At 42.2% G+C, this 14,026-nt stretch overlaps 1 protein-coding gene across 3 annotated transcripts in view; it reads right to left on the bottom strand.

The window, feature by feature from the left end:
• Positions 1-14,026, bottom strand: part of fer (fer (fps/fes related) tyrosine kinase) — a 36,595-nt gene that overhangs the window by 10,208 nt on the left and 12,361 nt on the right. For 2 of the 3 annotated variants that reach the window (XM_038971140.1, XM_038971142.1), the window contains exons 9-12: positions 10,921-11,110; positions 1,827-1,922; positions 1,329-1,535; positions 588-710 (exon numbers count right to left, since the gene is read on the bottom strand). In XM_038971140.1, coding sequence (XP_038827068.1) covers positions 588-710; positions 1,329-1,535; positions 1,827-1,922; positions 10,921-11,110 — 616 coding nt within the window. The remainder of the gene's footprint in view (positions 1-587; positions 711-1,328; positions 1,536-1,826; positions 1,923-10,920; positions 11,111-14,026) is intronic. The other variant, XM_038971141.1, reaches the window with a different exon arrangement.

Below are 14,026 nucleotides of genomic sequence, written 5' to 3'. Positions count from 1 at the left end.
TGGCAGTAATACAAAACCGATTTATGTTTATTCTGGTCCCGTGTGACTCAGTTGGTAGAGAGTGGCGCTTGCGACGGCCGGGGTTGTGGGTTTGATTCAAACGGGGGACCAGTATGAAATTGTATGCGCTCGCTACTGTTAGTCGCTCTGGATAAGAGCATCTGCTAAATGACAAAAAACTTTATGAAATGTAAATAAGAACTTCAGAACCTTTAATATCATGATTTAGGGCCAGGAGTCGGGGGGAGTTATAAGCAATGGAGCCTAGACCACTGATGTCGCTGACAATGACTTGAGACGTGGGTGTTGCTTGCTATTCTTTTCCTGTTTTGGAAGCATCAAATGTAATGTGAATGATCATTCTGAAATTGATGGGGCTTATTTCTGAACATCTATTAGCCTAACACCAAACGCTTCTGGACAACCTGACCCTATTAATGAGTTTTACAGTGTGCCATTAAAGGCCTTCAAGACAGCTTGATGGCTTTTGCAACAATTACATTCCCATCCCTGTTGTGAGAACTCCCATTGACTTCTGATCTACATCACATGGTGAATGAACATGGATATAAGAGAAAATGTTTTACCTTGATGACTGGGTTTAAAAGCACCACCCCTGACTTCTTGGTAATGACTTGCTTTGTGGTGTAATGGTGTTCAATTAACTGAGGAATGGTCGGGAAGCCAGTGCCTTCAAAACGATACTGGTTCTGCGGACAAAGAGGAGGCAAAGAGCAGAAAGTAAGTAAAAACGAAAGACTTGTGCAAAGCCAGAACAGCTCATAGGAGCAGCTTGATGTACAAGTACACCCCCTGAACAGGACGCTAGTCTATCCCAGGGCCTTACCCCCAAACCCATCTCCGTAATGCTGAGTGCCAAGCAGAGACGCATCGGGTACCATTTTGGTACGACTCGGCTGGGGATCGAACTCCCAATCTTCCAATCTCAGGGAAGACTAACTGCAAGGCTACTCACTTAGTCATTAACGAATTCAAAAGATGAGTTGGAAGCTTTGCTAATCATCATCTTTCGTGTTGACGGAAACCGTACAACTTCACAAGCAATTACTTGCAGCATTACTAGTAGCTGCCATCTGAATCAATGAACCATAGAATTCCTTGTCAAATAGTTTCAGTTCGTACCAAGTTGCCTGTAAACTCGTATCTCTGCATACGTAACAGACACAAAGTAATCATTGGCTGACGCACATCATCGCATCAAATATACCCGAAGACATCCGTATCTTTTGTCTCTTATACTGCTGAAACCCAATTGCTCTGCAGGGAGACAAACAGCTTTTATTCACAACTGACCACGTAGAACTCACGTCTGCAAACTGGATGATGAAGTGTCTCCGTTGTCCGTCGGAGAAGACAGACAGGACGTACTCGCCAGGCTTGCCATGGCTCTCCCGGACCAGGAAGTCGCCTTGCTGCTTGAGCAGCTCCTGGGCCTCGGTCCTGGGGATGGCCCCGTGGTACCACTCCTGGTCCCCCAGGGGCTTCTCACTGGTCGGGATCACGTCAAAAAACTGCTGGACACGTACGATGAAATGACATGATGAAATATGATATTATGATGATATGATAATGACAGTTAGGGATCAATTGTGAATTACTCTTCAATTGTCAGTCAAGACAGCTAGAAGATCTGTGTCACTCCACTCAGAAAAGGACTTATTGTTGACTTGACATGATAAAACAGATAATTCACCATTTGAATGCAATGTGTACGATACACAACATATTTTCCACACTCACTACACAAGGCAACACAAACAATGGTTTTAAAAACAATTTTTGAAATAAAAGACTTCAGAACCTACAGATGATGAGCCAAGGACAGATTTCGGAGAGCGGATGATACCGGCGATGGAATGACGCAAGGTGTCAAACTTTGATATCTTGTCTTTGCCTTTGTCCTGAAAACACAGAGACATATGTTAGACTTATAAGCAGTCGAGCATTAACAATTGAACAAGCCCAATATAGTAAACCTGACAGTACTGTATGTTCGGGAGGGTTAGAGTGATCCCTATGTGCTCACACTGCCCTCCTCTGTTCACCCAGCTATCTGCAGAGAGCGCTGAAGCCAAAAGGAGGCTCAACAGCACTAAATCATCTCACATACTATACACTCAACACAAGGCTTTTTATGTTGTGCTCATACGTTGCCCCATTCAAAGTCTAACATCTCAATGTCAATGAAATAGGTTTCCCATTTCACTAAAATGACCGAAGAAAATGGAAAACTAGTACGCAACATCAGTGTTTTTCATTCTGAACTGGTTTTCTATGACACCATCGGCTTTTAAACAGAAACCTGATTGACACACAGACACACTGTCACATTTCATCTCCCCAGATGGTTTGATGAGAAAAGTGAAAAAAGGTTGAAAAAAAAACAACATTTCAGTTGTCTGAATGAATATGTCCTTGGAGACAGCAGAAGACCAACAACAACAAAAAGCATACTGACCTACTACTATACAATGAAAATGTACAGGACAATGCACAGAATGAATAGAACGGTCATAGAAGCTCTAACCCTGACAATTTGACTGGTAAACTCATAGGTACACTCGCAATGGCTGCCGAGTATTGTGATGTAATCATTTTCATAGTAATTTGGAATGTTCTATCAACTGATACCATATTCACATGATAAGGACGAATTCCCCTCGACCACAACCACAAATTGGGGAAACCAAAAATGTATTTCCTATTGAAACAGAGCAAACTTACTTAAACAGAAATAACAAAACATGCCAAAAAGCTGCGTTGTTCAATGTACATTTAACCAGGTCAAAAATCCCGACCTACGATTCGCAATGCTCCCACATAGGGAAATATGAGCCTGCGATAAGTCCTGTGGCTTAGGCTATTCGTGGGAGAATGGGAAACGTGGGGATCCGTTGTCCAAGTATGCTGCACATACAGTGCCTTCAGAAAGTATTCATACCCTTTGACTTATTCCGCATTTTGTTGTGTTACAGCCGGATAAAATTATTTTTTCTCTCACCCATCTTCACACAATACCTGATAATAACAAAGTGAAAACATGCTTTTTGAAATGTTTGCAAATTGATTGAAAATGAAATACAGAAATGTCTCATTTACATAAGTATTCAATACATGTTAGCATCACCTTTGGCAGAAATTACGGCTATGCGTCTTCCTGAGTAACCATTTTCAAGTCTTGCCATAGATTTTCAAGCAGATTTAAGTCAAAACTAACTCGGCCACTCACTGTCTTCTTGGTAAGCAATTCCAGTGTACATTTGGTCTTGTGTTTTAGTTTATTGTCCTGCTGAAAGGTGAATTCATCTCCCAGTGTCTGGTGGAAAGCAGACTGAACCAGGGTTTCCTCTACGATTTTGCCTGTGCTCAGCTCCATTTCGTATATTTTTCATTATGGAAAAACTCCCCAGTCCTTAACGATTACAAGCATACCCATAACATGATGCAGCCACAACTATGCTTGAAAATATGGAGAGTGGTACTCAGTAATGTGTTGTATTGGATTTGCCCCAAACATAGCACTTTGTATTCAGGACACAAAAGTTAATTGCTTTGCCACATTTTTTGCCTTATTACTTTAGTGCCTTGTTGCAAAAAGGATGAATATTTTAGAATAATTTTATTCTGTACAGGCGTCCTTTTCACTCTGTCAATTAGGTTAGTATTGAGCAGTTTCCTTCCTCTCCAGCAACTGAGTTAGGAAGGACGCCTGTATCTAGTGACTGGGTGTATTGATACACCATCCAAAGTGCAATTAGTAAATTCACCATGCTCAAAGTAATATTCCTTATCTTTAAAAAAATGTTTTATATACCCATCTACCAAGAGGTGTCCTTCTTTGTGAGGAATTGGATTACCTCCCTGGTTTTTGTGCTTGAACTTCACTGCTTGACTGATACAGATAATTGTATGTGTGGGGTACAGAGATGAGGTACTCATTCAAAAATCCTGTTAAACACTATATTGCACACAGAGTGAGTCAATGCAGCTTATTATGAGACTTGTTAAGCACACACACGCAACAATTTGAACAATTTTACCAAGTTACAGTTCATATAAGGAAATCAGTCAATTGAAATCAATTCATTAGGCCCTATTCTATGGATTTCACATCTAGGCATAGGCCCACCCACTGGGGAGCCAGGCCCAGCCAATCAGGCTGAGTTTTTCCCCACAAAAGGGCTTTATTACAGACAGAAATATTCCTCAGTTTCATCAGCTGTCCGGGTGGCTGGTCTCAGACGATCCCGCAGGTAAAGAAGCCGGATGTGAAGGTCCTGGGCTGGCGTGGTTACATGTGGTCTGCGATTGTGAGGCCGGTTGGATGTACTGCCAAATTCTCTAAAACGACATTGGAAGCAGCTTATGGTAGAGAAATGAACATAAAATTATCTGGAAACAGCTCTGGTGGACATTCCTGCAGTCAGCATGCCAATCGCACACTCCTTCAATACTTGAGACATCTGTGGCATTGTGTTGTTTGACAAAACTGCACAATTCAGTGGCCTTTAGTTGTCCCCAGCACAAGGTTCACCTATGTAATTTTTCTGCTGTTTAATGCGCTTCTTGATATGCCACACCTGTCAGGTGGATGGGTTATCTTGGCAAAGGATAAATACTCAAAACAAGGGTGTAAACACATTTGTGCACAAAATTTGAGCGAAAAAAGCTTTTTGTGCGTATTGAACATTTCTGGGATATTTTATTTTAACACTTTACATTTTGCGTTTATATTTTTGTTCAGTATATTTAGGCTTGCATAAGAAAGGGGTTGAGTATACATTTCGAAAAACATAATTCCACTTCGACATTATGGGGTATTGTGTGTAGGCCAGTGATAAAAACAATCTCCGTTTTTTCCATTTTAAATTCAGGCTGTAACAAAATGTGGAAAAAGTCAAGGGGTGTGAATACTTTCTGAAGGCACTGTAGCTAGCTATGTGTGTGGAAAACATTTAATCAGAGGTAAGACATTTAACTTGTTTGGTAGTTGTTTGTAGCTGTACGGACCGTTTGATTGTGTTGTTCGTCTTGGCTAACTTAATGTTCCGATAGCTAGCTAGCGTTCACTTACGTGGCTGCTAGCACTGTCATGAGAAGGGGCATAAGGGAAGCCCTACATGCCTACAACATAACGTTATAAGTAATGAGAACACTCAGAAGCAGGCAATGTTGAAAAGTAATCTTTAGAGATGTTGCACTTTTCTTAAATGTAAATTTTGTCAACTCAAATCAAGCTTTATTTATACAGCACATTTCAGACATGGAATGCACAGGGAAATGTACTAATTGACTAAAACCAGCAGACAAGAAAACTGCTTCGGTAAAAGGTCAAGTTTTTGCTGTGAACCAATGGGGTAACCTAAATAACCACAGATCGTTTTCCCCACAGGTGAGCGGGGCCGCCACGTTCTATTTAATACCGACTGGGACTATGCTGGATAGCCATGGTAATGTATAACGTTCGTTTAAATGATGCTAACTGATGTGGCTCATGCAATGGAATGTACTTGTTGTAATGTTAGTTGAGTTGACTCAACAAATCGCAGCACAGACTGAAGGGTACACTTCCTGCTTTGACTTCCTGGCACAGATACACACGGCGAGGCGTGGCTTGACCACGCCCCCGAGTAGGGTACAGCCACTGTTACTCCTATGTATTTAGCCTAACTTTGGCGTCATCCTAAGCAAACTGCTTTTGTCATTTCAATTAACGTATTCAGCAGCCTCACTTGTCGTTATTAACATACTTCGTTGTTACAACAAATTATTTGCATGACTTATTCTGCCCCTATTTTGTTATCTGACCTGCTAACACTGACCGTAAAGCTGTCGCATTATACTTATGTCACTGTTTGTTTACAGTGCCGGTTAGCTGACATTAGCTGGCTGGCTAGCAAGGGAAGTTCATCTCAATCTAATTCGCTAGTCTTGGATATGTTGCGGAACTAATTCCAGTCTTTGCCTACCCTTGAACGGTCTTGGTATTTCGAAAAGTTGATTATTGTTGTCTTGCCTATACGTCCTTTCAACTTGCTGGAGACCAGCTGGGGATACAACCCAACCAAATGTCTCAAACCAAATTAGCCTAGGGCAACATGTACATGTAGTTGGTGGAATCTCCCGGTTTGCATAAATATCCAAATGCATAAGAATATTATAGCTGTTATTTGGATGGATACAGCTCACTAGTCCTTACTACAAGCTAACTAGCAAGCTTGATGCAAAGTGACTTACCAGTGATCAATTATTTGAGTAACCGGAGCACACAGCTTTCCATAATCACAGCGTAATAGCCTGAAACCACGAGGTTCGTCTAACCTGGTCCTTCGGAAGTTGATGAAACTTAATTTGGTAAGTTGATGAAACTTAATTTCCTACTAATGTTCAAACAAAACGGTACACAAGTCTTTTCTGCATTTTAAAAGCAGGATTAGTTAGCCAATTGAGGAAAGTCCGTTGGAATCGGCTCTTTGGCTAATAATCGTGATGTACATTCCATGCGCCAGTCTATTTGTTCACGCTAACATTTTTATGTTTAGAGTGAAAGTGTTTTTAGGTATGTGGTTTGTTGATGAAGACAACATGGAAGTACAGTTGAAGTCGGAAGTTTACATACACCTTAGCCAAATACATTTAAAATTAGTTTCACAATTCCTGACATTTAATCCTTGTAAAAATTCCCTGTCGGTCAGTTAGGATCACCACTTTATTTTAAGATTGTGAAATGTCAGAATAATAGTTGAGAATGATCTATTTCAGCTTTTACTTCTTTCATCACATTCCCAGTGGGTCAGAAGTTTACATACACTCAATTAGTATTTGGTAGCATTGCCTTTAAATTGTTTAACTTGGGTCAAATGTTTCAGGTAGCCTTCCACAAGCTTCCCACAATGAGTTGGGTGAATTTTGGCCCATTCCTCCTGACAGAGCTGGTGTAACTGAGTCGGGTTTGTAGGCCTCCTTGCTCGAAACGATTTTTCAGTTCTGCCCACAAATTTTCTATAGGATTGAGGTCAGGGCTTTGTGATGGCCACTCCAATACCTTGACTTTGTTGTCCTTAAGCCATTTTGCCACAACTTTGCTTGCAAGTATGTGTAACAGTATAACTTTAGTACGTCCCCTCGCCCCGACACGGGCGCGAACCAGGGACCCTCTGCACACATCAACAACTGACACCCACGAAGCGTCGTTACCCATCGCTCCACAAAAGCCGCGGCCCTTGCAGAGCAAGGTGCAACCCTACTTCAGGTCTCAGAGCAAGTGACGTAACTGATTGAAACGCTAGTAGCGCGTACCCGCTAACTAGCTAGCCATTTCACATCCGTTACATATGCATGGGGTCATTGTCCATTTGGAAGACCCATTTGCTACCAAGCTTTAACTTCCTGACTGATGTCTTGAGATCTTGCTTCAATATATCCACACAATTTTCCTGCCTCATGATGCCATCTATTTTGTGAGGTGCACCAGTCCCTCCTGCAGCAAAGCACCCCCACAACATGATGCTTCCACCCCCGTGCTTCACGGTTGAGATGGTGTTCTTCGGCTTGCAAGCCTCCCCCTTTTTCCTCCAAACATAATGATGGTCATTATGGGCAAACAGTTCTATTTTTGTTTCATCAGACCAGAGGACATTTCTCCAAAAAGTACGATCTTTGTCCCCATGTGCAGTTGCAAACCGTAGTCTGGCTTTTCTAATGGCGGTGTTGGAGCAGTGGCTTTTTCCTTGCTGAGCGGCCTTTCAGGTTATGTCGATATAGGACTCGTTTTACTATGGATATAGAAACTTTTGTGCCTGTTTCCTCCAGCATCTTCACAAGGTCCTTTGCTGTTGTTCTGGGATTGAGTTGCACTTTTCACATCAAAGTAAGTTCATCTCCAAGAGACAGAACGCGTCTCCTTCGTGAGCGGTATGACGGATGCGTGGTCCCATGGTGTTTATACTTGTGTACTATTTTTGTACAGATGAACGTGGTACCTTCAGGCATTTGGAAATTGCTCCCAAGGATGAACCAGACTTGTGGTCTACCATTTTTTTCTGAGGTCTTGGCTGATTTCTTTTGATTTTCCCATGATGTCAAGCAAAGATGCACTGAGTTTGAAGGTAGGCCTTGAAATATAACCACAGGTACACCTCCAATTGACTCAAATTATGTCAATTAGCCTATCAGAAGCTTCTAAAGCCATGACATAATTTTCTGGAATTTTCCAAGCTGTATAAAGGCACAGTCAACTTAGTGTATGTAAACTTCTGACCCACTGGAATTATGGTACAGTGAAATAATCTGTCTGTAAACAATTGTTGGAAAAATTACTTGTGTCATGCACAAAGTAGATGTCCTAACCGACTTGCCAAATCTATAGTTTGTTAACAAGAAATTTGTGGAGTGGTTGAAAAATGTGCTTTAATGACTCCAACCTAAGTGTATGTAAACTTCCGACTTCAATTGTATGTTAAAAAATGACTAACAAAGCATAACTAAAATGTTTAGAGAATGATGAAAAAAAAGAATACAGCCGGTCGTCGGGTTATGCATAAAGAAGAGAATTTAACATGGGACTACCCTACGGCCGTGTTCCAGTTCCCACCAATATCCAGCCACTTTGCACAGCCATTGAAAAGGAGTGGGACAACATTCCACATGCTAAAATCAACAGCCTGGTCAACTCTTTGTGAAGGAGTTACGTCATGCAGCACGAGGCAAATTGTTGTTACACCAGATACTGGCTGGTTTTCTGATCAACATCCCCAACTTATTTTCAAAAGGTATCTATGAGCAACAGATGCATATTTGTATTCCCAATGATGTGGAATCCAGTCTCTAGGGCTTACAAAATCATCCAGCAGACACTATTAATAGAATGGCGCTGGAAGGAATTTTACAGGCTCCTGACCAATTGAGCTATTTTGTGTACTTTTATTTGGCCGATCATAACTGTTTTTTATACATAACGTTTCCGCCATCGTTTCCTATGACCGAAAATAGCTTTTGGACATCAGAACAGCTATCACTAACCTCGATTTGGACGAGGACTTCTACTTCAATTAATCGGAGGCGAAAGACATATTGATTAACCCCGGACTAGGCCCCGACACTCATAGAAGGCGAAGACGGCACTATAGAGGCCAGCGCATGGGCACTATGATGGCAAATTAATAAAATCGCCTCTACCCTCTGCTCTATTGGCAAATGTGCCAACGCTGGAGAATAAACTGGACGAGCACCGCTTGAGACTATCCTATCAACGGAACATTAAGAACTGTAATATACTATGCTTCTCGGGAGTCGTGGCTGAACAAAGACATGAATAATATACATCTAGCTTGCTTTCCTATGCATCGGCAGGACAGAACGGCAGAGTCCGGTAAGATCAGGGTTGGTGGTTTTGTGTCTCTTTATTATGTGTACATTGTCCCCTATAAATAAATAAAAATGAACAACAGCTGGTGCGCGATGAGTTAGAATACCTAATTATTAAATGTAGACCATACAATTTAGAAAGAGTTTTCACCTGTATTTTTCGTAGCTGTCTATTTACCATTACAAACCGATGCTGGCACTAAGACCACACTCAATGAGTTGTATAAGGCTATAAGCAAAGAAGAAAATGCTCATCCAGATGCGGCGCTCCCAGTGGCTGTGATTATAATGCAGGAACACTGAAATCTGTTTTACAGGAAACGGAGGGCCAAACATGACCCCATTCAGATCGACGGGGCTGTAGTAGAGCGGGTTGAGAGCTTCAAGTTCCTTGGTGTCCACATCACTAAGGACCTACCATGGTCCAAACACACCAACACAGGCGTTAAGAGGGCACGTCAAAAGATTTGGCATGGGCCCTCAGATCTTCAAGAAGTTCTACAGCTGCGCAATTGAGAACATCTTGACTGGCTGCATCACCGCTTGGTATGCAAACTGCTCGGCATCCGACCACAAGGCGCTCCAGAGGGTAGTGCATACGGCCCAGTACATCACTGGGGCCGAACTCCCTGCCATCCAGGACCTCTATACCAGGCGGTATCAGAGGAAGGCCCTAAAAACTGTTGAAGACTCCAGCCACCAAAGTCATAGGCTGTTCATTCTGCTCTCTGCAAGCGGTACCGGAGCGCCGAATCTGTGACCAAAAGGCAGCTGAACAGCTTCTACCTCCAAGCCATAAGACTACTGAACAGTTAATCAAATGGCTGCCCGGACAATTTACATTCACCCCCTCTATTATTTATGTATCTTAATTGTTTTCACTGACTCCCTTGCACACTCACTAGACTCTACGCACTTACACACACACACTACACTCCAACACATGCATATTGACGCCATACACACACAGACACACTTACACATACGCTGCTGGTACTCTGTTTAGTATATATCCTGATTGCCTAGTCACTTTAACCCCTACCCACATGTACATACTGCATTACCTCAATTACCTCGTACCCCTGCACATTGACTCAGTACTGGTACGCCGTGTTACTATTTCCTTTTATATTTAGCAAATATTTGTCTTACTTTTTAACTCTGCACTGTTGGGAATGGGCTCGTGAGTAAGCATTTTTGTGTAAAGTCGACACCTGTGTATTTTATTTAATCAATAGATGCTTTCATAACGATATACAGCATCTCTCTGGGGAATGCATTTAAATAACACGGTTTGGCTCGACACAAAACGGTCTAAGACAGGACAGAAGTTCATACAGTGGGTCAGTCTGAGTGGAAAGTGCTGCATTCCTTCTTATTACAAAGCTGTGTCTGAGTGACAAGTAATAGCCTGAAATCCACACTGATATGCTCCGTTTCACCATGTTTCACCATCGCATATCAGCTTGGATTCCAGGCTAGACAAGTTCTTCCCAATTGAAAACCAACAACAAATCAACAACACTGACGCACCATGGAGTTGACTGAGCGCGCATCGTCCTCGTAGTTGACCATGGGGGGCAGCTCCTTGCCCTCGTTCTCCTGCATCTTGTGGTCGAGCAGGTCCTTCTGGGCGCCCAGCTTGGCCTCGGTGCAGCGTAGCAACTGGACAGTCTGCCTCAGATCCTCCAGAGACTGCTTCTGACTGAGCAGCAGAACCGCACTGATGGGGAGAGGGGGAGGGAGATAGGGAGTGAATGAGTGTGTTGTGAGAGAAACAAAGAGAGAGAGAGAGAGAGAGGCAGTGAGAGAGAGAAAATGGGAGTATGTGTATGTGAGAGTGAAAAGATAGGGATAGATATGAGGGGGGGAGTCACACTCTGGCGCTCGTCTGAATCCAAACAGTATTACTGCTTAATCTGCCTCTCGGAATGAGGATGTGGAAAATTATTTTTGGGTTTGCTTTCTCCCAGAGCGATATATAGCCTACAGTGCAACAGCTCTAACTGCTAAGCTTTATTTGTGCTCTGATTAATGGGTGTGAAGACCAATGTTCCCTCATTGTTTTCGGCACTGAGCAAATTTTACTGTGAACACTGAGGCTATACCCGTTTTAAGTTACAGTTTTAACAGTAGCCTAGTGTGACTATTTGACTACAAGAGTGGCCTACCATCAAAAACAATGGAGGAAATGCATCCCAAAACATTTTAACATGGAACTAGCTGTTCTATCATTCAGCCTACAGTAGCAGCCAATGTGTGGTGTTCAATGTAGACCTACATTCCATGAGACTTCTGGGGGAAAAAACATGCAGGGCTTAACATTAAACCTGTTTATTCACTTGTCCTTCAGACAAGGAGGTGACTGAAAATGTTGTGTTCGTGGATGCAAGAAACAACTTTACAAAATAAAATGCATTATTCCCATACCATTACAGAGAACCAGACAAATTATGCTACCCTCTGCCTATTGGCTACTTAGTTTATTCAAGTCTGCCTCAAAATACAACACTATTTACTGGACTCACTTTTCAAAGACATCTAGAAATGTACAGATTTTGTGCTCTTGTAGGTAGCAATCACTCCACTACTGCTAACTACAAATTATCTATAACTAATAACTCACTAACTAGCAAAGGATATGAAAAAAATGTGCACACATGGCTACATGCAGCTCTCGCTTTGATCTCAAAACAATCGCATCTACTCACGACCGCTCATGCTGTAAACACAGTCCAACTCAAAGTAAATGGCACAGATTCATATATGGCAATGGTCTATTTGCATTTAGGCCAACTGCAGATCTGATTGTTTATGCAGCACCGGTCTGTGAAGAGTATGGGCTGAGTAGTACGTGTCAATGCAATAGAATCCTACTTCGATGCGTTCTGCCTACAACAAAATCTCTTGCATAGTTCGTTTTGTTTTGGTATGTTGCATTGAAAGTGGCTAATATTGCGTTGATTCGATCACAATTGCCACAGTAAAGGGAAACATTGATAGGGTTAACTCTAGAACAGTGGTCACCAACCTTTTCTGAGTCAAGATCATTTTCTGAGTCAAAATACAAGCCAAGATCTACTGCCCAGATTTTTAAAATATATATATTTTTAACATTACTTAAAAAAATGGAAGCCTATGCAACAATAACCAATTAAAAACAGTACTGTAGCAATGAGGTTTGTGCAGTAAGCTATAGGCCCAAAACATTATCACCACATATTGGCTTTGCTTGAATTGCTTGGGCCATATTTGAATTATATTTAAACATTTGAGGTAGGCTATATGATCACACCGGTAATAGATCCGTTAATCATTAGCTTTAATTTTTATTTACTGGGCTGATGGTGCCTGCATCTGATGGTCAGTTTCAGCAGAGGGAGTGAGCAGCAGACTGAGGGTCCATCTCTCAACCTCCCTCCACTCTCTCTTTCCTCCACTGACACTGACCAAAAAGGGACAGTCTTCCAGCTGATGGCGAAACTTGAGTCGCACCGCATTATTTCTGCCTAATGCACAAATTCATGTTGTTACTCCTATTTCTCGATATCAAAAAAGACCCAAGCCGCTAATATTAACAACGCAAGCCGATACACTTTCCTACTCATTCATTACTGCTGCAGTGCTTGTTGTAGCGCTGAGTGGAAATAGGAAGAACGCACATTTTATGGCTTATTGACAGTGCTGAGTAAGAACTTAAACATGAACTCACTCATAAAAACAGCAGCTCTTTGCTGTATTCGTTGACAGTCTCTCTCTAGTCATGGTTTTAAACGTTTTGAAATGTCACAGTAACTTTGTTGTAGCTTTCTTTTATGTCTGCGACATTACAGCAGACACGGTAATCTGAACCATCCGATTGGCCAGCGTTAGGCCTATAGTGCACTTGATTTGCTCTCCGGGCCCGCCGGGAAGGCAGAGTTTGTACCTTCAGACACATGAAATGGTTCAAAATGGCAACAGTTCGCCTACCCGGCAAGCAGGGCAGCTGAATCGGCTCCACCTACCGCCAACAACCAGAGACTACTAAACAGTGGTGAAGACATTTCAGTCAAAACACCCAACAAATTGCTGAGGAAGCTGGGGTCCATTTAAAAGTGATGCTAAAATGTATGAATAAGCACAATTCTTCACATCAAACTTCTCACTACTTGAAAATGGTCCTCATCAAATGACCATCACTTCATTTATGTTTTCAAAAAGAGAACTTCAGACAGGAAAACAACTAGCCTAGGCCATACTTTATCACCCCTGTAGCTGAGACTTTACAGGGGGGATGACTGGACAGGCCCTGATTATATCATTGTCTCCTATAGGGGATTATCCAGCAGACCCTGAAATATGTGCCGAGCCCTGTACTACAGACATAGCTCTCTCCATTGTACCCTGCCCGCCTCAATGACTCTTCACATCATTCACACTCCTGGAGTTAGATCCTGGCCAACTGGGCTTCTTAGAAACAACACCAAACATGGAATCTAGCTAGCTTGTCGCTAACAATATCTAAGTTGCTATTGGTAATGGGAGGTGTACAACTGACAGCAATGAGATCGAGGGAAACATCGAACATATCAGCTGTTTCATCCGCTTTTAATGTGCTTTGAACCCTTGCAACAAAGAACCATATGTGCATTTAGAA

This window comes from Salvelinus namaycush, chromosome 31 (assembly GCF_016432855.1).
Source record: "Salvelinus namaycush isolate Seneca chromosome 31, SaNama_1.0, whole genome shotgun sequence".
In the NCBI taxonomy this organism is placed as follows: Eukaryota; Metazoa; Chordata; class Actinopteri; order Salmoniformes; family Salmonidae; genus Salvelinus; species Salvelinus namaycush.
Note: the sequence above shows the minus strand (reverse complement) of the source record. Positions and strands in the feature narration are given on the sequence as shown.